This window comes from Carettochelys insculpta, chromosome 5 (assembly GCF_033958435.1).
Source record: "Carettochelys insculpta isolate YL-2023 chromosome 5, ASM3395843v1, whole genome shotgun sequence".
NCBI classification, from domain to species: Eukaryota; Metazoa; Chordata; order Testudines; family Carettochelyidae; genus Carettochelys; species Carettochelys insculpta.
Genome location: NC_134141.1, coordinates 51,066,496 through 51,089,928, shown reverse-complemented (window position 1 = coordinate 51,089,928; position 23,433 = coordinate 51,066,496). Strand labels below are relative to the sequence as shown.

At 42.2% G+C, this 23,433-nt stretch overlaps 2 protein-coding genes and 1 long non-coding RNA gene across 11 annotated transcripts in view; 2 read left to right on the top strand and 1 right to left on the bottom strand.

Moving 5' to 3' along the window:
• Window positions 1-8,633, top strand: part of SECISBP2 (SECIS binding protein 2) — a 63,630-nt gene extending 54,997 nt beyond the window's left edge. For 8 of the 9 annotated variants that reach the window (XM_074995073.1, XM_074995071.1, XM_074995072.1 and 5 more), the window contains 5 exons: window positions 1,376-1,532; window positions 4,483-4,703; window positions 5,396-5,550; window positions 7,048-7,252; window positions 8,400-8,633. In XM_074995073.1, the coding sequence (XP_074851174.1) occupies window positions 1,376-1,532; window positions 4,483-4,703; window positions 5,396-5,550; window positions 7,048-7,252; window positions 8,400-8,491 (830 nt within the window). In that variant the 3' untranslated portion in view covers window positions 8,492-8,633. Of the gene's footprint in view, window positions 1-1,375; window positions 1,533-4,482; window positions 4,704-5,395; window positions 5,551-7,047; window positions 7,253-8,399 lie in introns of those variants that run through there. The other variant, XM_074995080.1, reaches the window with a different exon arrangement.
• Window positions 8,634-13,652: 5,019 nt separating this feature from the next.
• LOC142013550 (uncharacterized) lies at window positions 13,653-14,621 on the top strand. The gene is made up of 3 exons (XR_012645696.1): window positions 13,653-13,679; window positions 14,075-14,141; window positions 14,370-14,621. It is a non-coding gene; the product is annotated as an uncharacterized LOC142013550 (long non-coding RNA).
• Window positions 14,622-14,794: 173 nt separating this feature from the next.
• SEMA4D (semaphorin 4D) overlaps window positions 14,795-23,433 on the bottom strand; it is a 174,194-nt gene continuing 165,555 nt past the window's right edge. Inside the window, exons 16-18 of the mRNA XM_074995070.1 lie at window positions 19,292-19,501; window positions 17,814-17,911; window positions 14,795-16,478 (exon numbers count right to left, since the gene is read on the bottom strand). Coding sequence (XP_074851171.1) covers window positions 16,449-16,478; window positions 17,814-17,911; window positions 19,292-19,501 — 338 coding nt within the window. The 3' untranslated portion in view covers window positions 14,795-16,448. The remainder of the gene's footprint in view (window positions 16,479-17,813; window positions 17,912-19,291; window positions 19,502-23,433) is intronic.

Here is a 23,433-nt window from a genome sequence, read left to right as displayed (position 1 = left end):
GTATAATTTAGGTTGGCATAATGAAACACCAGGGGTGTGTTTACACTAGGAATGAACTTCAAAGTGAACTTCAAAGTTAGGCGCTACTTCAAAGTAGCCACCAGAGAGTCTACACACACTTTCCCTTACTTCAAAGTTAACTTTGAAATTGGGCTCCCTACTTCGAAGTCCTTTCGAAGTCCTTACTCCATTCCTGGGAATGGAGTAGTGCCCTATTTCGAAGTTTAACTTCCAAGTAGGGTCTGTGTAGACTCTCAACTTTGAAGTTGCTTACTTCGAAGTTCCTTTTGTAGTGTAGACACAGCCCAGGTATATACTGGGCATGCAGTCAACCATTTCATCTGCTCTTCCCTAGCCAGCTCAGTGTTGACAGATGCTGCTACCCCCTTGAATCTTGCTCTGTGGATTCCCTCCAGAATATTACTTGCACTTACCTGCTCTCTCTACTGCACGGTTACACATGCTAGCAGAGAGCTACAAATATCCAAGGCAAGGATAGACCACTGTGCTCCTCTCTTGCACAACTGACATAATTGAGCCCAGAAACCACATGGACCTTTCCTCATTAGAGTATGAACTGTGGTAGCCTGTTACACATAATCTCTGTAAACTCACTTGCCCTAACACAGTACAGGGCCATTTAGGACTGCATGCAGGTGAATGAGCATATGATCCTGTGGGACACACCACACCCCATGAAATGACACACTTACTTAGTCATTCCTCTTATCTGTTTCTCAAAGTGCAGCTCTGATTTACATACCTCACAGAGCTGGAAGGGACCTTGAAAGGTCATCAAGTTCAGTCCCTTGCTCTCCCAGCAGGGCCACGCACCCTTCCTGACGTTTGTTTTCTTTAAATCTATTTGCCTCAGACTCCTAAATGGCCTCCTCAGGGACTGAATTCACAAACCTGGGTTTACAAAGCCAACACTCAAACGTGTTGCCAGTGGCTCTTGCCCGCTCCAGGGGGCAGACAGAAAGTGTTGAGGCAGGGCTGGTGTGTACCACAACTGTATTTCAGAAATTGAGGTTCATTTGACATTGTGACAGGGTACACGGAATTGCCAGTCAGCCATAACTCTGCATTAACAGTTTTTTGAAAAGTGAGGTTTTATCCAGTGTGCTTTATAGCCAAACCCTGTCTGAGACTGAAGAGTCCGATTCTATAGGGAATAGATTCCAAACCATCCACATCCATTTCAATATATCACTTCTGTATTAGAAATGATCCTAATAACCCTGAAACAGGTAAACATAGGGCTAGTGTGAATTACCTCTCCTATTTCTGTGTAGTCAGTTATATTCTCACTTGTAGGTCTGTTTGGTGTTTGGTCTCTTACAATGCAAATATAACCGTTCCTTTCTTTGTTCAGATGCAGAAGATGATTCCATATCCTCAGTTGCTGTGGCTCAGATCAGTTCAGAAGATTTCCTGGAATGTAGAGAGCTCAAGAATTCTACAGAAAGTTCTTCCGCTCTAACACAGCTGAACTCCAGCCTTCCAAAAATTCATAGCAGAAGATTTAGAGAGTAAGTATTTGTTTGTAAGGGTGCTTTCTTAATACCATGGTACCACAGGCAGGACATTGCTTAAATAAGGTAAGTTATAAAAACATTCTGTGAAATGTCTGAGAGGAGCAGCAGTTTTAGTCTAACTTCAAAAACAACAAGCAGTCCTGTAGGATCTTAAAGATGAACAGATTTCTTAGTTAATGAACTTTGTGGGTAAAACCCACTTCATCAGATCGGTGCTATATATCTCCATGTGTGTGTCTGTCCAGCACCTCTGAGCTTTCATGGGTAAAACCCAATTCATCAGATGGAAAGTGAAGAACAGAATGCAGGAGATATATCTTCTGTGTTTTTTTTGTTTGTTTGGTTGGTTGGTTGGTTTTTTTTTGGTGGCGATGGGAAGTTGGGGGAGTGATATATCTCCTGTATGGTCTATAAAGCTGTGTCTATACTACAGAGTTCAGTTGACTAAACTTAGGGAACATCCACGCTACAAATGAGTTCTGTCTAGAATCTGTCAACAGAAAGCAGCAGTTTACCCAGCAGAGTTCTGTCTTGATCGTACGAGGCAAAGCGCCTCTGTTGACAAAAAAAAATAGTGTGGACATTCCAGGGGGCCCTCTGTTGACAGAGAGGGCTTGCAGTTCACTGGGCAGTTCTGTTTGCAGAACTGCACTGGGCAGTTCTGTTGGCTGACTGTTTTGTTGACAGAGGGCTGGGCAATGTGACTGCTCTCTGCTGAGAGGGTGTTGACAGCGGGAGCCTGTATTAGGTGTGGACATGTTCTGTAGACAGAGGTTCTGCAGGAATTATCTGTCAACAGTAACTTCTGTCAACAGAACGCTGTAGTGTAGATCCAGCTTAAGGTGCAACAGGACTGCTTTTTACTCTGGGAAATGCTAACTGACCTTAAACCCACAACTCTGAATTCTTATTTTCAGCTATCTTGCAGGTTGGCACCTAATAAGTGACACCTCAGTAAACAGCAATTACTGTCCTAATATGTTGTCATTTGGGCTAGAAAGGCAAATCACAATCAACAGAGAGGATGAGGATGCTAAGAGGCTCAGTAGCGCTCATGAAGGAGGAGCAGCTACCTCTTAGAAACATCTTGCTTGTAATGTGAAATCTCTCATAGAGAGAATTTAGGGGTATTTCACCTTTCCAAAAACACTCTTATTATGGCTAGAATATTTCCTTCACTTTTCTGCTGCTAAATAGGATAAAGGTGATGTAGAGTGTAGAATGTGATTAGCCCAATGACATGCTCTTGTTGGTGTGCACATAGAAGAATAAAGGGAATAAGTTAAAATTGCCCTTTCCTACAAACATTTGTGATATTATGATAGCAGCTGCGTATGGATTCTCCTTTTTAACACAGAAACTTTGGTTATTACATTTTAACAGCAGGTTATATATCCATGATAGGAAAAATGAAACTCTGCCATTGGCATAACTGAAAGAGGTCACAGTTTTGGTGTTCCTTCTAGCCGACATAAAAATAAAGTAAAAATGTAATTGCTTTTGCTTTTATGAACTGATTTCTTGTGCCTATAGTGCCAAAAAAATATTTCTGTGAAGACACAACTGTGTGTGCACAGTGCAACTCATCTATAAAGGTCATCTACAGCTTGGCATTCAGGATGGAGGACTTTGTTTCTTCAGCTAGATTACATTGTTTTGGACTTTAATTGTATTGTTTTAATGGGCTTGTACATTAAACTGTTGCTGAGGTAAATCTGAAATGTTACAGTTTTTAACCAAACACCCCCCACCACTGAAATATAAAACTAACCAATATGAAACCTAATTTCAGTAGTAAGATTAGTAATAATTAGAAATAGGGGCCAGATCTCAACCCTCATGTTAAGACCTGTAGGGGAGAGCAAGGGACTCCTTTGGATTTCATTAGGGACTGCTCTTGCATTCTTCTAATGTGAGGATAGTTGGTTGGTTCCAGTATTCCTCTAGAGGAAGAAAGCAAAGGTCTGACACCCAGAATGCTGAGGTCTTGGTGGATCTTAGATCTATGAGTATACAGGTCCATCCATCCAAAGGCCTATAAATCTGTAGCCACTAATCCCACTGCTTTCAGGTAGCTTTGCTCTGTGCCATTAGGAAGTCCCTTCACTAACTCCCCGCCCCCCCCCGCCCCCCCCCCCGAAAGAGGGTGTTACTAGTTATGGGGTCCTTGGGTATAGCTACAGTGCAGCTCTCTAAAGCTATGTCTACATTAACACCTTTATCAGTAACATGTTGTTCAGGAGTGCGGTGGGAAAGAAAACACCTGCCCCCCCACCAATGTAATGTAAACTGACAGAAGCTCTGGTGCGGGCAATATTATTTCATCAGGGAAGTTTAATTAAACTGATGGGAGAGCTTTCTCCTGCCCGCGTAGAGTGATTATGGAGAAGACTTTACAGCATCATAGCTGCCTTGGTACAGCTGTGCCACTTTGTATTCTCTAACATAGATGTAGTTTAACTTTCTGCTCTGATTTCCAGTGGGTGCTTAAAGAAAGGAGGTATGTCTGTCTATTCTCTGGATCCCCCTCTGCAGGCAGATCACAAAGACATGGTACAATTGATGATGACGACTTTGGCTCTTGCTCAGACTTTGTCTTTTAAATCTAAAATAGGTTATTTCTATAGAAATCAACTAGCACTTCTAAAATATGGTTGCTATCTCTTGGTTCTATTTCAGTGAAAATATACTGTGACCTTAGAAAACTTTCAGTAGGAAAATTAGTCCTATGTCTTGGTATATCTTGATATGGGAGGTGGAGTGTCATGAAACAGACAAACCACCCTGTACTGTCTAATCTACTCAAAAAAAAAAACAAAACAAAAAAAAAAAACAAAACCTGAAATAACTTTTTGTATTGTCCTGGACGCATAGTGTGTATTTGAGATAGTACAGTTGTGTTTGCAAGAGCAGACTATTTAACTCAACTGATTCTTTCTTCTAGTTACTGTAGCCAGGTACTTAATAAAGAAGTTGACAGTTGTGTGACAGATCTTCTAAAAGAACTGGTTCGCTTCCAAGATCGCTTGTATCAAAAAGACCCAGTGAAGGCCAAAGCAAAACGCAGATTGGTTATGGGGCTCAGAGAAGTCTTGAAACACCTGAAGCTGAAAAAACTGAAATGTGTCATCATCTCTCCAAACTGTGAAAAGATTCAATCAAAGGGTAAGTGTTTTACAAAACAAGTTTTATTTTCAAAAGATGAAATATAGAACAGGTTTGTTATGGTTGGTGGTAGGTACTTGAAGAAAACTGCCATGGGAAACTAGTGATTTATTGATGCTTTTCTTGCAAAGTAAATCAGATTGTTCACCAATACATCAATGACAAGTTTCACGTTTCTTAGAATGAAGTGTTACATAGTAGTAGGCATCCTTTGATCCCAAGGGATCATGGGTTAAAGTGTTACGAGTAACCACTGTTCACACCCTTGTCACTGATCTGTGATCTTGAAGTGATTTAGCTTTTAAAAGTTTCCTTCCTTGGACACCCATACCTCAGCCACACTGCATTGTTTATACTGTTCATAGTGGTGCTGATGTGTCAGTCCATTCTTTGTTCTGTAAATATGGTAAAGTACAAAATTTAGTAGCAGTACAATGGAGGGCTCTTGTTGATTCAGAGGGAGTGGTCAGATTAACCTTTAGATGAGCACTATTCAGTCATGTTTGAAGAAGTGTTTCTGTGCATTGCACATTCATACACTTTTTTAAAACAACATTCTGGCATTTCTAAACACTGCCTCTTAAACCTCAACTTTTACGTAGGAGCTTATGGCTGTAATGCCTTTTTGTTAGAACAAGATTGAATAAATTGTGCTTTTTGAATGGTCTATCTCAGTTCTTTGTCTGTTCCAGGTGGGTTGGATGAGACTTTACATACCATTATTGATTGTGCCTGTGAACAGAATATCCCATTTGTCTTTGCTCTCAATCGGAAGGCTCTAGGACGTTGTGTGAATAAAGCAGTGCCTGTCAGTGTGGTGGGAATTTTCAGTTACGATGGTGCTGAGGTGAGTTGACCAAAGTAATTGGTTCTTATTTTTAATTGGTTTTACTCTGTGTGTATGTGTAAAAATAAAGCTCTGACTCTGAGGCATATAGTCCGTTTTCTGTGTTCCTGTTCTTGAGGGGTCATTTGCTTTGTACCATTATAAAGAATTAATATTTATTTCTACACCATCTTTCTTCTTTTTGCTTTCACTCACAGATGTACTTCTGGCCAGCTCTTTGCCTCTTCTCTTCCCAAATCTTCTCTTTAAAAACTTTTCATGAGGCTTATTGATATTTTTAAACTACCTGGTGAGATGGGTGGAGGGGTGGCAGCCCCTCCCCACGTTTAAAAATATGATGGTCCCAGACAAGTGAATTTGCAAGATGCAGTGTGGTCTGCTGCCCACTCCTCTTACCAGCCCCAACCCCCACCTCCAACCGTGACATCCCCTTTCCTCCTGCCAGACTTTGGCTCCTGCTGGGCTGAAACCAACCCAGCCACCTCCAGTCAGCTGTTCCAGGTTTGTTCCAGCCCCATACTGGACATGTCCCCAACTGCAGCCCAGCCCCGCCCGACTGGCCTCCTGGTGTGGCCCAAGAGCCACAGGCATGGCTCCGGCTCTGCAGAGGCCAGCTGTGGCCGGGGTGCCAGAGGTTGTCCCACCCCTGCAGGCGCCAGCCCCAGCCCAGAGGCTGGCTCTGCACTAGCCAGGCAGCCGCCATAGGCCCCACCTCACAGGTGCTTGGTGCGACCTTGGCTGGGCTGTCAGCCTGGTCCAGCCCCATGGGTGCCTGTGCAGCCTGAAGCCTGGCTGCCTGCATGGTACCAGCCCCATGGGTGCTGGCTACAGCCCCGTGGGGCCCTGCGGAGTCTGGCTCTGCCCAGAGATGCAAGCCCCACTGGGCTCCACTGCCAGAGGCAACTGGGCTCCCCTTACTAATCTCCCAACCTGGGTCTCTCATCCAGTAACGTCCGTGGTCTTTCCAGATGATGGATGTTGCCAGATGACAGAATTCTGGTTCTGGGAGGTTTAACATGGATTGCAAACTGGGAGAACTAGGGGTGTGAATATTAATTTTTAATGGAAATTTACAGAGGGTGGTCCACATTTTCAAATTGGTACATCATAGAAATAGTTCTTATATTATGTTGCTTTTAACAATCTATAAAAACGCTAACTATGGATGTCTGACACGTTGCTTAAAAATGTAGTTTTGACTTCCTCAATGCATCAGAAAGTCTAGTGTAGTTCCCTGTTGGCTATCCTTCACCAAAAGAGGAAATTGTTACTAAAGAAAATCCAATACATGATTTGTTCTGTCTTGCCTGCTCATGTGCTTATTTAATATTCTGAGTAAAAGAGGTGCAAAATTTTACCCTACATCTTTACACACTTCAACGGAGAAGTATGGTTTAAACCAAGGATTTCTCAGCAGACCCCCCAACACCTGGTTTGAGTCAGAGTTGTGTGTCATGTTCTCTTACCATTTGGCTTGTCTCCTTTTTTCCACGTAAGGACCACTTTCACAAAATGGTAGAACTGACAATGGAAGCCAGGCATGCATACAAAGAGATGGTAGCAGCTTTAGAGGAGGAGGCAGCTGGAGGAGGACGAAGTGAAAAACACAGCACAATCGTACCCACTCAATATGCAGAGCAGAGCTCATTCAAGGCTGGTAAAACACCTCATGTGGAATTTGATGAGGATATACCAAATTACAGTGAGTGTTCAGTCAGTTTTCCTTTGTATTAAAATTCCCTTCAGTTCAGAATCTTCCTGATTCAATTCTTCCTAGGGCTGGCTGGTTAGGAAGGCCAAACATTTCACTTTGGCCTGCGGCCTGACTTCATTTACATTGAAGTCAGACTCGATTGCCATTGGAATGGGAAACTTCTAAGGAAAACCTATATTTTCATAAAGTTGTGCTTGTGATGCACCAGGGTACTCCTGCACGGCAAAAGCCCTTGGCTGGCTAGCCTACCTAAACCAGATTAATCCAGCTAGGTCAAGTGGCACTATCAGAGAAGTCAGCACAGAGCAGGCTAGTAAACCAATTGTACTCAGGCTGTGCAGGGCTGGTGCTACCCTGCACTGAAGCCTGTACCGCTCACTTTTCAGTATTGTCTCCCCAAAACTAGCTTGGGTAGGCTAACCTGTATGTAGCATTTGCTGTGTAGGTGGATGTACCTACCCTTTGTAGATAGCACTCTTCCTTTATGTGATTTCTGAAATAGTCCACCTTGTGGTAAAGAGCATATCCTGCTCTTTTTTCATAAGACTTGTAACAGCGCTCCTGACCACTTGTAGTCTTAAAATTTCACTAGCATTTCTTGTAACTGAAGACTAATTGGCCCAAGCAGTTTGGCTAAATTCTGGTTAAATAATTTCATATTTAACATCTTCAGTTGCATAAGATTCTTCTTCGTTCTAAATTATTTCTGTGCTGTATGAAAGCTTCCAGCCCTGTGGGTAACTCCATTTGCAGGACTGAAAGCATGATGCGTGTTGGTGTATAACTTTTTGTGTGTGTATATTAGGACTTCATAAATAGAATGTGCTTAGGGTACAGGATTGGAAATTTATTCACCAGACCATTACTTTGAAACAGCAGTAGGCAAAGGAGTCTGTTATCAGTTCCCAAAACTGCAGCAATTAATAGGGTTTCGATAATTTGAAATTTTTCCAGGGGAAATGGGAGGTAGTTGCAGATTCCATTGCGTGCTGATTTCTCCCTTAGTTCTTACCTTGTCCTCCCTACTGTGGGATTGAGCAAGTAGGGTTGTTTATGAATACTAAAGTTGGAGGAAAAATTGTGTGACACTGAGAGAAATTGTAGTAACTTTATTTATTCTGATCTTTGTTTATAGTCAAAATCTGGAAGAGAAAGCTTGAGGAGGAGTATAACCCTTATGCTGTGGAATTAGAAAAAATTGCAACAACTGATATATGCAGACCTTGAACTTAGAAGAGCCTCAGTAAAGCTGGGTCACATTTTATTGGGCCATATTACTTTTTACATAGTTATGTAAATACTGAATTATCTAAAATGATTGATCTGTCTAAGATCAGGGTGTAGCAAATAAAGTGTAATCTGGGAAATGTCTTATTGTCTAAAAAGGCTATTCTGGACTCATTTACACAATGCACACTGGAATGCATGAAACAGCTGTTTCTTACAAGCTTTTGTGTACTTCACTGGTTGCTACAGCTGCTGCTGTTCTATTTTTTTTTATAGTAAAGGATAAAGTTGAAAAGAGGGCGCACACCGTTCTTTTAACACAGAACTTGGCAGCTGGCTTGTTTTAATACGTGGAAGGTCTTTAAGCTTTTTACATTCCCTCCCTTTCCTCCCCAAGAGGTGCCATGTGTTCTGGAACTTTCCTGTGCCTCCCTCACGTGGCAGCTAGTCTGTGAGTGGGGGCTGTGCTTGGACAAGAAACTTCTTTTCAGCTGTTTACATTTTGTCCTGACCCCCCACATCCCCTCTCTTCCCTCCCCTCAGAGGTGCCACACAGTCTGGAACTTTCCCTCACCCAGCCACATACATGGCTTGACCCTGAACCAATGAAAGGATGTGTTGCTCAAGGTGCCAGGCAGCTTGCATGTGGTGAGGGTCCTGGAGCTGGCCACGGGAAGTCTTCCTTGGCAGCTAGGATATTGGGGGACTGGCAGCTATTTGTGGGCCTTGCCAGCCGTCCAGGGGGAAGTCTACCTCAGCGGCCATGATTTTCGCGGGGGGCTGGCTATAGTCAAGAGTCTTTTATCCACCCAGGGGAAGTCTCCCTGGGCAATCACAATTTTGGGGGGCTGGCTATAGTGAGGGGTCTTTTATCCATGTAGGTGAAGTCCTCCTCAGCGGACATGATTTTCGGTCAAAATTAAAAAATTCTTTGTCGCAAGAGCGGTTGTCATTTCAGAGCAAAATTTTTGTATGGTCTTTATCCAGAGGCCTGGGGGCTGGCTATAGTCAAGGGTCTTTTATCTGCCAGGGGAAAGTCTCCCTGGTGGTCACAATTTTTGGACGTTTGGTTAACATGGCAGAGGAATGAAATGTGGGAAGATGTTATCAGATAGCCACAGCCATTTTTTTTCCCATGCTGCACCAGTGAAAATAGCCAGAATGCTGTGGAGCTCAGGAAACTGGGGTAGGTTCTCGCAATATATTGCTGCAAGAGTTGATTTTGGCAACTTGTGTGTGGCAGCAAGTAGGTGATTTTGTGGGCAGCCTGGGGGAAGGTGAGGATTCTCAAAATCAAATTGATAAAACCTAGCGTTAATAAATCGATTTTAATAAAAGCCATTTTAGCTTGCAGTATAGATGCAGCCAGAGGGAGGTTGACCTCCTTCACTCCTTGCAAGAATGACTAATATCAAGGTTAACTGCTGAGCCCTGGTGGTTTGGTTTAGCATGTCCCCACTAGGCACGCTAAGTCAAACCCCAGAAGATTGACCCTGACCAGGTTGATCTTCCAGTAATTATACATGTACCCTGAGAGTGACGAGAGCTTTTCAAGTGGGAGCAGTGACTTTCATTTTCCCAATGCAAAATTGAAATATTCTTGGAAAAACTGGAAAGCTTCCAGTGGACTGGTTTTCTGAGGGAAACTTATTTAAAATTCTCCCCTCCTCCCACAACTAGTGCTGGCTTCAGGTCACTTTATAGTCTCCCTTCCTTCCCTGGGGACGTGCAGGAAGTGGGATGTAGACAGGGTAGTGAGTCATGAAGTCCTGGAGAGGTGGAGAAGCTGGTAAAGTTAACACAGAGCAGAGGAGATTCCTGACCTGTAGAGCTTTTAAAGCTTACAGAGCCCTTTTGCTGGCAGAGTTTAGGAATACTTCAGGGAAAAGCTTGGGCCAGCCTTTTTCTGTCTCTTCCTTCTACTTTGCACCTCCCTGCAGAATTTCTTCTTTGCCTTTAGAGAAAGCAGTGCTATAGCATTGGTAGAGAATATATGAAAGACAAAAAGTTCTAGGTACTTGACCTGAATGAGATTACTGCTAAAACAGAAATTGACTGCAGGAAAAAAACTGCTTTCTTCAAAGTACACCTGCAGTCTTCATTTTCTTCAGCTGTTATCCAGCTGCCTCAGCCAAGCCCCAAGGGGCAGCTGTTGGAGTAACATTACTGCATAGTTCTCACAAATGGAACAGTCTGCTTGGATTCATAAACACAGTATGTGAAGTTTTAATGTTGTTGCTACTCTTCTTAATCTCCCACTTGTTAATTTTGATTGAGAAAAACGAAGTCTTATTTGGTGGAAAAAGCTTAAATTTTAGAGGCACGATTGTTATCAAGCAGAGAGAAGTTTTCTGAAGACAGGCTTAATTTACTTTTTAGAGAGACTTTTTAAAAAAAACTTGACATGTATCTATGGTGACCATCCCTCCCGTATTTGGCAGGATCGTCCTGTGTTTGAGAGGCCAAAGAGGCACCTTGACTTATTTTTTAAAAGGGAACAATTGTCCCATATTTGGGCCCTCCCCACTCACCTTTTCCACCAGGAGCTGCACAGGTGCAGCTGCTGGCCAGAGAGCATGTATGTCACTTCCCCAAGCCTCAGGGAGAGTGTGGGTGGCTGCCTCATCCCTGCTGCTTCTGTGGGGCTCCCAGGGAGCACCAGCGGCTGCTGCTTTCCCAGGGATCCTGGGGAGCACTGGGGGCTGCTGCTTCCCTGGGGCTCAGGGAGGGTCAGCAGCTGCCACCTCCTTTCCGGCTCCCTGGGGGCTTGGTGAAGCCAGGAGGAGCTGTCCCTCCCTGCCCATATCTGTCTGTACCCTATGTGGGATGGGGAGATGTGGTCACCCTACAGGTACCGGATGATGGTGGATCACTTTTGTGGCTGGTTTCTTTTATAAATAGCAGGGCTTATGTATTTAATGAAGATAGTACACTTAACAGCGAGGACCAGCCTCTGCAGTAGTGTATTTAGATTTGTGTAAGGGTTTAAACCATTAAACACTGGTTTAAATGAGTGTATATCCCAGGAGCAGTTATAGCTTTGTGAATTCCACTGTGCACTGCTTTTAACTGCTCAAACAGCTTTCATTTCAGCTTCTCCCACACAGTCTCTTGCAAAAGCAGCTGCCAAGGGTGTCATGCAGGTAAGCCAAAGGCAACAGAGGTTCATACTAAAAGTGAACCTTTTAAGTTATTTTTGCAGCATAAAAACTAATGTCGTTTTATACAGTATAAGATATAATTGTATTAATTTAACAAAATATGTTTGGGGTGGTTGTTTTTTGACTTGCATAGCATCCTGTGGTTAGAGTGTAACTAAATGCTTGAGATTGATATCTGAATCACAAGCTTGTGGTCTGGTCGGGAGTAAGGTCAGTAAAAGAAACAAATCATCCGTGTTTTGACACTGAACTGATCAGTAGATATGTTTTCATAATTTGTAGTTGACCTTAACTTAACTCTGGGAGTCCGAAGTTGAAAGATGATTTGGGTGGGCAGCGGACATTACTGACCCAGTAGGAGATGGCTGTGTCTGAAGGCGGTGGGTGCTCTGTGCAATAGGACGTTTACAGAAGCATATAGCCTGTTACAGAAAAGGCCGTGACGGATTTTGGGGGAGCAATGTGTTCAGGCTAAACTTTCCCCCAGAGTCACTGCATCGTGGAAAGGGGGCTGGCAGCTAGGGTTTTACATTAGACAATTTCCAGAAGGCAGAAGTAGAGATGATAGAGAATCAATGCTCTAAGGCTACTACTTTCCACAGATCCTTTTGCATGTCCATAAAAGTGCACAGAAACTACTTAGCCATGTCCTAATGCTAGCATCCTGTGCAGTTTTTCCTTGTAACAGACTTCTGGAGTTACTTACTCTTTTCCTCCCTAAGCAACCAACTGAGCGTATGGTAAGAGCTGCTTCAAGCAGAATTAGCGTCTGGAAAGTACGTCCTTCAGAATGGCTTTTGAGGGCTTCAGGTTTCAATCTCATCACTCAAACATCCTCTTTCAGACAATAGTTCTATGGACAAATTTGTAAGAATCTCTGCGGGATCCTCCTGCCTCCTACTCTAGTCCTATTGCTTAGTTTCCCAAGCATTTTACTTCGTGTACAACCACAATCTGCTCTGCTTCCTGGAGTGTGAGAATCTGTTAAGTAGAAGCCTAGCTCTGTCACCTAGCTCCCTCTGCTGGGCCAACAGTTGCTTACAACATGTAGACATTTATTTATTTATTTTCAATCACCTGAGGACATGTGTTTTGTCCCCCTTGTGTTCACTTTAGGTGGATGGGAGCAAGGCAGAAATGTGTGTGGTGTGCTGAGTTACAGCCCAGCCCAGCTATAAAGGCACACTGGGTTGGGGCAGCACTTGCTGCTGTAGCACAGCAGTAGCATACACTTTTGCTGTTTAACAGATTATCTTCAGTGCTACTTCAAACAGACCTTAATAGCAAAGGGCAGTTACAGATGTGAGTAAGATGACAAATAGGCATTTGCTCAAATCATGCACAGGAAGATGAAGTGTAAAGTTAACCTAAACCGAGGGCAGTGATTTGAGAAAAACTTAATGTGTATGATCAAGCAAAGAGAGCTCCTCAGTTGTACGTTATATGCTCCATGGAGAACCCAGAGGCAAAAAGAAGGGCCCGTATCTCCAACTGCCCTATCCTTCCTCCTTAGCAATTGTCTCATGGGGCACTTTGACAGCTCTGGGGGTAGAGGGCGTTTTTCTCCCAGCTCAGGACCAGTGGAGGTGCCTCTTCTTCCACAGGCAAGAGAAGAGTCTGGTGGAATTGGAAAAGAACAGGCTCTGGAATAAGCAGTGCCACCTTCACGAGGGGAGTGCACCAGTTTGAAGATCATGCTCAAGTCTCTACAGCTGGCACCATGTCTTTGGCTGTAAAGCTCAGCTACCTCATAGGTCATGGATAGAGTGTATTGGACAGAGCACAGCTGCTATCAATTTCCACAAAGTGGTAATGGGCTGTGAGACCCATCTCCCTGCAGCCACCTCTAACCTTCTTCTGCCCTTGGGGGCCAAGGGCTAAACAAGTCTTACAGGTTTAATCTTTCAGTTAAAAAAATACTCTTCTTACTCCACCCTCAGGGACAGCTGAACCTATGCTGGCATCACAAAGTCTTCCTTTTGGTGTGAAAACTGAGGCCACAAAAAAAATTGTGTGTAAACTCTCTTGTAAGTGTTTTTGCATTGTGTGTGACTATGAGGGGACGGTATTTTAAGTATGGTCCTACTCATCCTAAAAAGCACATGGCTTATCCCTAAAGTAGGGTGATGGGGGATCTCAATCTGTTTCGGACAGGTGTATGGGCCTGCATCAGATGCTGGGACAAATCTATTTGTTGACCACTCAAAATTGAGCTTAGACTTTGTACAATCTAGTAGAATTGGAATAAGTTGGTTACCCTAAGGAAACATTTTATGTTGGGGGGGGAGGGGGCAATCAAAAAAGTGAAGATTTGTAACATGCCAAACACACTGCATAGCAGCCACTTGTCTCTTCTGAGTGGACGTTCAAGAGAGCTATAGTGAAACCCTTCTGGGTTTTATTTTATTCCATATCATCATAGAACATAACCTTGGAACCTGGTTCTGCTCCTTACTGCATTATCCAAATGGAACATGGATGTGGTGGAGGTAAGGCACTATCTGGTATTGTATTTTTCATTTAAAGGATGGGCCTCGTGTGTACATTCTTTAGTGCTGTTCAGTTAGCCATCCAAGTTTAGTCCTTATGAGCGCTGACAATCTTAGGACAGAATAGTCATGGCTCCTGTACTGAGAACTGCTAGACATCTTTCACCATATTGTGCATACTGGTTGTCCAGTTTTTTGATGAAAGAAAAGAACTTTTTTTTCCTCCAGGGATGGATGTCCACGTCCTGCTTTCCACCCAACAGGTGAACTGTTATGAATATCCCATTTTAATAGATCTGCACCAACCTGGAAGTTAGTTACTTCAAGTTATAGGCTGGACCGACTCTGTGGACCTTAGAGACAAATGGATCATCCAGAACTGAGATGGAAATTAATTAACTCAAGGAGTTAAATTTTACTTGATGAGTACAAGCCCACCATGCTGTGCAAGGAGAAATTATTTCTCAAGGTATATTTAAACAGTATGTGACCAAGTAGATTTGAATTATCCTACCTGTGGAAGTGCTTAATAAGAGAAGTTCAGGCATGGGGCAGTTCTTCCTTAGAGGCCTGGTCCCCAAGATGCAGGCAGGCTGAAATACCATTGTAAAAGATTTGTAGAGCATATGGCTCAAAGAAACGAATTCTTCAAGTAAGTGTGGAAAAGTTTTTATTTCATGTATATTCAGGATTATGGAAAAAATTCAGTACTTTAAAGCCCATTCCCAACACAATCAAGCCAAAGCTTTTATATTACTGTGCAATAGTCATAAAGGAATTTTTGGAGGAAGAGAAAAGAATGAAATATGTCTCAAACTTTTTATTGATCCTTTGCAGAAAGATAAAACTTATTGTAAAACAGCACTATGGAAGAGTAGGTAGGTCCCCAGTATGTGACTGGCTATCTTAATGTAAAAAATTTGCAAATGTTTACCAGGAATTATTAAAAAATACTCAATCCTGATATCACTTTTACCCTTAACTGCTGCATTTGTTTAGAGATATTTAGCATAGATTAAACTTGATCTTCTGTAGTACCAAATGTTATACTTATTTTGTAGTTCATTGTGTGCTGTGGTTTTATATTATGGCTAGGGCCCTACCAAATTCACAGTCCAGTATGATCAATTTCAGAGTCATAGTAGTGTAAAAAATTAATTTTGTGATTTCATATATTTTAAATTTGAAATTTAATGGTGGTGTAACTGTAAGGGTCCTGAGGGTTGTTGGGGAGGGAAGTTATTGTAGGGAGGGTGACAGTATCATCCTTACTTCTCCATTGCTGCTGGCATCTGGGGGTGGTACTGTCTTCAGAGCTGGGTGGCTAGAGAACAACAGCTTCTGATCAGGAACCCAGCTCTGAAGGTACCAGCGCAGAGGTAAGGATGGCAATATTGTGTCCAATAATAGCCTTGTGTCCCCTCTGACTCCTTTTTGGGTTGCAACACTGAGTTTGAGAAATGTTAGCATCTCCCATGAAATCTGTAGAGAATGACAAGGAACCATAAAAAAGACCAGATTTCAGAGTCTGGGATAGTTTTTCACAGCTGTGAATTTGGTGGTTTCATAATTATGCCAATTATATTCTGAGTTCTGTATATAAACATTTACCTTACCTTAAATTTCGATTCATACAGGAAAATCTGAACAACAAATTTAACTTTTGAAAAGCATCTTTTCATTTTAAGGGCTAACTTATGAAAAGCATTAATAATGTACTGTGTTCCTGATGAACTGCACAGTAATTTCCCTTTGAATTATTATTGTAGCATTGCTACCTATTTACACAAACAAGGAAACTGAATTTGCACACACCAAAAAGGAATGTTCTTTTTAAGGCCAGAAAAGGCTAAGGTAAACCTTACTCTTCCCCATTACATTTCAGAAACACATTTAAAATATAAGTAATACAAATCCTTTTAAAATCACTACTGCTTTAATGAACTCACATGCTGTAATCAGTTACCTGGTCTGCTTAAAACAGAATCTAAGGGTTGCATCACAATGTTTGAGCATCACAGGTCTCAGTCAGAGCACTTTCTGTTCCTCAGCACCTAGCAGAAAAGGAACTGGTAGCACATTGTTGGAGGGGAGAAAGGTTGTCTTGGTAGTAGAAGAAACATTCATCAGTGCAATTAAGAAATCCTGTTTTCCCTAAATTTTCAGTGCCTTTCTTCTGAACAGCAAGCTTCACTGCCAGTTAGCCGGATCTGCTCAGTCCTTTTCCAAATATGCTGGTAAGAGTACTAGAAGCTCTAATCCACAGCCATTTCTTTGTCAGCCAACTCTTACTTCCATCTACGTCCATTAGGGAGTATCTTTTTTGTTGCAGCTCTCCTGAAGTAACAAGACAGTTTTCAAAACAAAAAAGTAGCACTTTAAAGACTAACAAAATAATTTATTAGGTGAGCTTTCCTGGGACAGACAAGACAGTTTTCATTTTACTTTAGAAAACCAGTTTAATTTTCATATTAAACAAGCTGATTTGTTTAAAGCCATTCCTATATCTACTGCCCACTCATATCAAGCTGAATTGCCATGCCCATTAGGGGTATGTCATCAATCTCAAGATAAGTCTACACTATTGTTTCTACCTTTGGGATACTTTTGTATCCCAGAATAGAAACGGCGCAGCCAAATACAGTGCTGAGTGTGGCATCTCGTTCCTGGTTGTATAAGAGTTACCGTGAAGCTCAAAGTAAGCACTTATTTTGAACTCTGGTGCAGTGTAAGATGGCTCAAAATAAGTTAGTTACACAGTTTGCGCAACACAAATTACGTAGCCCTAGCCTCAGTGACCAAATCTGCTCTTTTCTCAAATTCAAGACTAGAAGCATTGGACCTATTCTCAGCTCCAAGTAGCCACATTGTCAGATTGGTGGTGCAGTAATCCCAATTTAGGGGACATTGCCAACACCAGAGATGATGAGTAAGGTAGGAAAAGTCCCCAAAAAGTTACTTGCATAAAAGTGCAGCTGCTTTCACTTTGGGGTACTTGATTATAATAAAGATGTGATGTGTGTGCATGTACTTTTACATTAGCATTCCAGTGGGCACCAGTGACTTGTACTTATGTACACCCCCCCCCCCCGAAAAAAAAAAAGCTACACTTATTCAAGTAACTTTTGGGGACATCTTCCACCTCTGGTTGTTGGGGGTAAAGCTGGAAAATTTGTGATCTGTCAGACTGCATTCCTGTGGCTCCAGCTTTCCTCAGCAGTCCTAACAGGCCAAATAAGCCTCTGGGCTGGAGATGTATTAAAGTAGGGAATAGACATAAATGTAGTGTAAAGCCACTTCAGATCCCCCCACACCCATGCTGGTCCTTTATCAAGTAAAAAAAGAAAAAGAAAAGTTCTCACACTTCATTGATTTGTCTTAGTCATAACAGGGATACTTTCAGTTGACAACATACTCAGCTATGATTCAAGTAGCTGGAAACAGTGTGTCATCTATAGGAGTCTGGGTTTAGTTCCCAGCATCAAACCCCTCTATAGTACTAGATCCTAAACCCCAGAATAAGGCATTTTTTTTCTAGACATAAGGACAAGCAGGCACTACTGTAAATGGGATCTCTGTCCATTAGAATGGTACGTCAAAACTAAGGGTTTTCAGGCTCCTCCCACCTCACTAAAGCAGTCAAACACAGATGTCTGTTCCAAAGAAACTTACCCAGGTTGTCTTCCAGTTTTGCATCATTACGTGATGTTCGCTGAGTGCACTCCTCCAGCTGTCATACTCCTTTGCCCATCCACTCTGTCCTGTACTATCTGAAAATGGTTAAGTAATGAGACAAGCTAAGGGAATAGGCAGTGATCAAATAGATCAGCACCTGCATTGACTTCAAGAGCAGCTTTGAGAAATGTCTGAGTTAACTTTGGAGGCTAAATTGTGACAAGAATGGTGATTGATCGTCTGGGGGGACTGATGTTCTCTCAGTCCCCAGAATCGGTAGGCACCTGAACACAGAACCAGATATTTCAGAAGTGCTGAGAATACAACAGCTAGTAACTTCAGGGAAAGCTGGTGGGTACAGTCAACCCTTTTGAAAATCAGGCTCCTTATTTAGATACCTCCTGATGGATTTGGGGTCTAATGTTAAGCACCTACTTTTGAAAACCTTAACTGCATGCTTATTTTGGAAGTTATTTCAGTACAAGAAGCGGTAGGGGTTTGACGTAGCTACTACACGTCGGGCTTATCTTCACTTGCCCTCAACTTCAAAGGGGGCATGGTAATCAGGGTGATGGGAGATTACTAATGAAGTGCTGCAGCGAATATGCAGCACTTAATTAGGCTAATTCTACCCCGCAGCAACTTCCAAGTGCCTTTACTCCTCAAAATTTTGGGGAATAAAGGCACTTCAAACTTGCCACAGGGGAAAACTAGCTTAATGAAGTTCTGCATATTCACCGCAGCACTTCATTAGTAATCTTCCATCACCCTGATTACCATGCCCCCTTCAAAGTTGGGGGCAAGTGTAGACCCAGCCATAGTAAATCAGTAGAGGAGTACAGAAAGCTGACAGTGGTCGTCAACCAGGAAACTAATAGTCCAGGCTAGTTTAAAAACATGTTTTGAAGTTGCCCATCAGCAGACAGGCTGTTTTCATAACTCAACAACTGTGTAGTCCAGAAATGAAACCAAAATAGTAATCACATTAGTCAAAATAGGGATTTGCTGTTTAATACTTCCAGAAACAAATGCAACCTTCATGGGAATAAGTCATGGGATCTCTTCTATAATAAAATCTGAACTAGATCCTAAATTTACTGTAAAAACCCTCTCATTTGTAATAATGTCAGTCATTGAGAACACAACAAGAAGTCTTGGGGCACCTTGTAGACTAACAGATATTTTGGAGCATAAGCTTTTATGGGCAAAGACCCGCTTCATGCATGTGATGGGCAAGATTCATGAAGCAGGTCTTTGCCCATGAAAGCTTATGCTCCAAAATATCTGTTAGTCTATCAGGTGCCACAGGACTTCTTGTTGTTCTCGAAGCTACAGACTAACACTACAGACTAACACTAACTCTCTGATACTAGTCATTGAGAGAGTGAGTGTATGTTCTTTAGGGGGGAGCTAATTTTCAAGATGTCCTTACATCAGGCCCAGAACAGGAGTACGTACGTCCTGCAGCAGCCTACCTTTTCCTTCCACTGTGATGATCACTTTTGATGTTTTATTTCCAGCTTTGGAGAGGACTGAACAATGATATTCTGAGTTTTCTGCTACAGCATCTTTCACCCAGCTTAGAATGTGCACTCTGCCATCAGCCAGTGTGTGAGCTTGCTCACTGACACACACTTCCACTTTCTGTCCATTCTTCTTCCAGACAAAATGGGCATCAGTGGGACCTGTGAACGTTAAATATTGAAGAAATCACATATTAATCTAGTTTTTTTAAAGTGTGATGGAACACTACCATGAAACCCTGAAATTGTGGTGATTCAAAGATTCAGGAAATTCAGTACAAAATTCCAAGATGCTGGCATTCTTACAGGTGGACAATCCCCAGCACCCTCTAGGAAGAAGAGATATGATTATACACTGCACAGTGAGAGAACTTAGTAAATACGATATGGAAGAGGTGCAGCATTATTTTTCTTGAAGGCCAATACCAAGTATGAGTTGGTAGCAGAAAAAAGGCCAGGGACTCAAAGAACTACTGAAGATATTGGAAATAACAAAGAAATCAAAATCAGATGAAGGTGGTATCACAAAAGTCAGCAGCATACTTAGATGAATGGGGTGATCTTTTCACCTAGTCATCAATATTCATGCCATCAGTGAGGAGCTGAAAGCAGCCAAGCCGAAGATTGATATTGTCTCATACAGCAACCAGGAAAACAAAGGAAAATGATGGTTATGAGAAAAAGAAATTCAGTTCTGCTTGGTCTATACTTAGGAATTTAGCTGAAACAACTACGTAAAGATAACAGGGCTCTATGACACCTCCCAACAGCTTCAGACTAATGGATTTATTTTAAAAAAAGGCAAGTCCTTTTCCTATGTGCCCTGTAATCAATCATTCTTGGAGAAGAATAGCTGGCAGAAAATAAAATAAGTGATGCAAGTGCTCTTAGCTGCCTTTTTGCTGCCAAGGACAAAGGAGACTGAACAAGGGGGACATCTTCATTGCAGGAGGTTTGGATTTGCTGAACACTGGCATGACTGATGAGATGATTTGGATTAGTGATTGTCATGGAAGAAGGACACTGACCTAGGTTCCAAGCAGGCGGACCATGTTGGGTGGGCTGTGCATGGAAAACAGGGAACTTTTGCATGAGTATTCTACTACCACACCCAATGCACTAGGCACTGTACCTGTACAAAAACAAGCTGAGTCCTTGTCTCAAAAAGTTTATCTCGGGCTTCAACAAACAAAGTGGAGCAATTTGGAAGTAAAAAGAATAAGAAGAACTTACTGTATATTAAAATGCCTTGCGCAGATGGAAAGAAGCAGGGAAGAAGATATAGAGCCGATGAATGAGGGGCATTATGATCTAATCAAATTAAAACTTGGTAGAGAACAATTGTGTAAGGGAAGGGATAGGCAATAAAAGGGAAGCATTAATGCAAGTTAAGCACAATTCAAAATGGTGCATCTTGAGGGATTACTGTATTTGCCATTTATATCATAGTGCCAAAAGAGTTGCCAAGCATCTGCTCTGTTCATTACCAAAACAATCTCAGTACTTAAAAGTCACAAGAAGCTTGGAAAGACTTTAGAAACAAACAAAAAGGAACCAAACTTGGGTTTGGTAGTGCCTTGAGAAACTTCCTTTTTCTGGTTCTCACAAGGAGGGCAGTCCTGCGTCAGCACTCTGGGGAGTCACTGAATAAGTGACAACCAAACTATGTTGCCGTCTTCCCACAAACATTCATCATATGCACAGTAAGCAGTACTGGGATTTCCCAAATATACAGCAGAATTTTTGCACAAACTTATGCAACAACAAACCAAGATGCAAGCAACATGTCTGTGCCCTTTCTGATCTGCTTGGGAAAGGAACCTTTACTGGCCTTTTGCACAGTAGCTCAGTCCTGATTCTCAAATCTAATAATTTTTTCTACTCTTTCATTAGCTTAGTTTCCCAGAAGTGTGCAAAAGGTTAAAAAAAATTGCAATGAAACATCTTGATCTCCCCAAACTTCTGGGTTATGATTTGCATAAATCTTGATTCAAAATATCTATTATGTGTAATTTAACTCTCCATAATTTCCTCTGAAATCCACTGTTTCTATAACTGATAATGAAACAATATAAGCTAAAGTTGCTTGCAGATAGGTGCTGGGGAATTAAATAGTTTTATGCTTCTTTTACATTGGGTATGATACCAGATAGAAGCATTATCTACTATTTCTCAGTAGTATCAATCAGGTGTCATCACTAAAAAATTTATTATTTCAATTGTATTTATGAATTGGATATAACAAATTGAATATCAGAGAATTGCTCACTGGGTGACCATTGAAGAGCCCCAAGGATAAGAAATAAGAAACTAACATTTAAACAAATACTTACATTCAGTTATCCTCTCTTTGTGGATGCTTGAGAGATTAAATAAAGGTTATAAAGTGAGAGAGATCAAATTAATGGATAATAATGAGTGCAATACACATCAGAAGTGATTCTGCATGTAACCATCAATACAGTAAAACCAGTGTTAGGATATGGATGTTTCTGGGGTATCAGCACAAAGCCACTGTTTCAAGGAGAAAACCATTGACGTGGGATCATCTTCTTGGAGATATACTTGAATGGAGTAAAGTTAATGGTCTGTCATATTTTCATACAACAAAAAACACCCTCCCACCCCATTCTCCCAACAAGCACTATTCTTTTCCTCTAGAAAGCTCCTCCCACTCAATATGAAGTAATTGTTCTGGGTATTGAAAAGAAGCTTACACTACTCAAATTATGCTTGTGTGCAAATATACAAGACTCCATTTTCCAGGCCTGCCACCCTTGTAGATGCCACACAAAGCCAACATTTTTCAGATTTAATGTCTTTGAAAATCAGAAACTTAAGTTTCCCCAACTCCTGCTCACATCTACGGGAGCTGCAGAGCTTCATCAACTCCAATTCAGGTCACTTTTTGGGTACCCAGGTAGGGATTTAGTTGCTTACCTTTAGTCACTGAAATATGAAATGTTTTTTCTAAATTACTGTAAAAAATTACGACGTTAAAAATCAGAGCTGTTCTACTGGCAACATGCAAGAAGAAATTACTATGCTCTCTTCCAACCCGTAAATGAGCTGTAGCAGTAGCATTTAAGGGTTTGAACACCTGCTGTCATACTTTCCAGATGACAAGGAAGATGATATTTGCCTGGAGGTACAAGTGCCTTCCAAGGGTCATGGAAACCCCAGACAAGGCTTGGGGCTCCCCTTCCCAGCATCTGCCCCACTGTGGGTTGGGGAGTTGGAGACCCAAACCTTGTAGGCTGGAGTAAGGCAAGCTGGGACCAAATCTGGCCCACAGGCTCTGCCTGGCACCGGGGAGAAGCTCTGCATGCCACAGCCACATCATCTCCGCTGGCTGGAGGAACGGTAGCATGGAGAAAGGCTGGCCCAGAGGCTTTTTCCCCACTGCTCTGATTGGCCAGCTTTGTGGCCAATCAGAGCAGCAGATGGCATTGTAGAACACAGAGCCACATGTGCCCCTGGGGACCTGCACCATGTAAGCACCCCATCACCCAGACCATGCAACCCAAGCCCACTTCCTGGCAGCCCTCTCCCACACTTGACCCCTAATTTTTGGCCCCACCCTAGAACCTGGCCGGGGCAACAAAAATTACTAGCCTTGCCCTCGCGCTCCCACCCCTGGCTCTGAGGCTGATGTGGAAACGGAGTGAGCAGAATGTCTCCATTGGGGACCGTGTCAGTGAGGATTTTTGATTCTCACTAATGCGGTGCCCAACTGACTTTTCTGAAAGTCAGTTGCCCCTGACCCAGAAAAGTTTCCCCATGCCTGCTACTTACCCTTCTGGAATAGAATTTGGGAATAACTTGAACAGCAGATAAAGTCACAAAGAAAAACGTGGGAAAACAGATCTCTCTGAAGTCCTAGACAGACTATTTCAAATAGCATCCAATTCATATCGAAAGAACAAAACCTGCTGCTTGCACCAAACTGGAAAACCAGGGGTACTAAGTTTGATCCTTGCTGAAGGAGGGTGGAAGAAACATAAAACCTGTACACAAGAGGTGAATGATTTCAGCAGGAATAGTAAAAGTTAATAGGATTTACAAGGGCTCCAGATAATGGAAACACCAGCAAT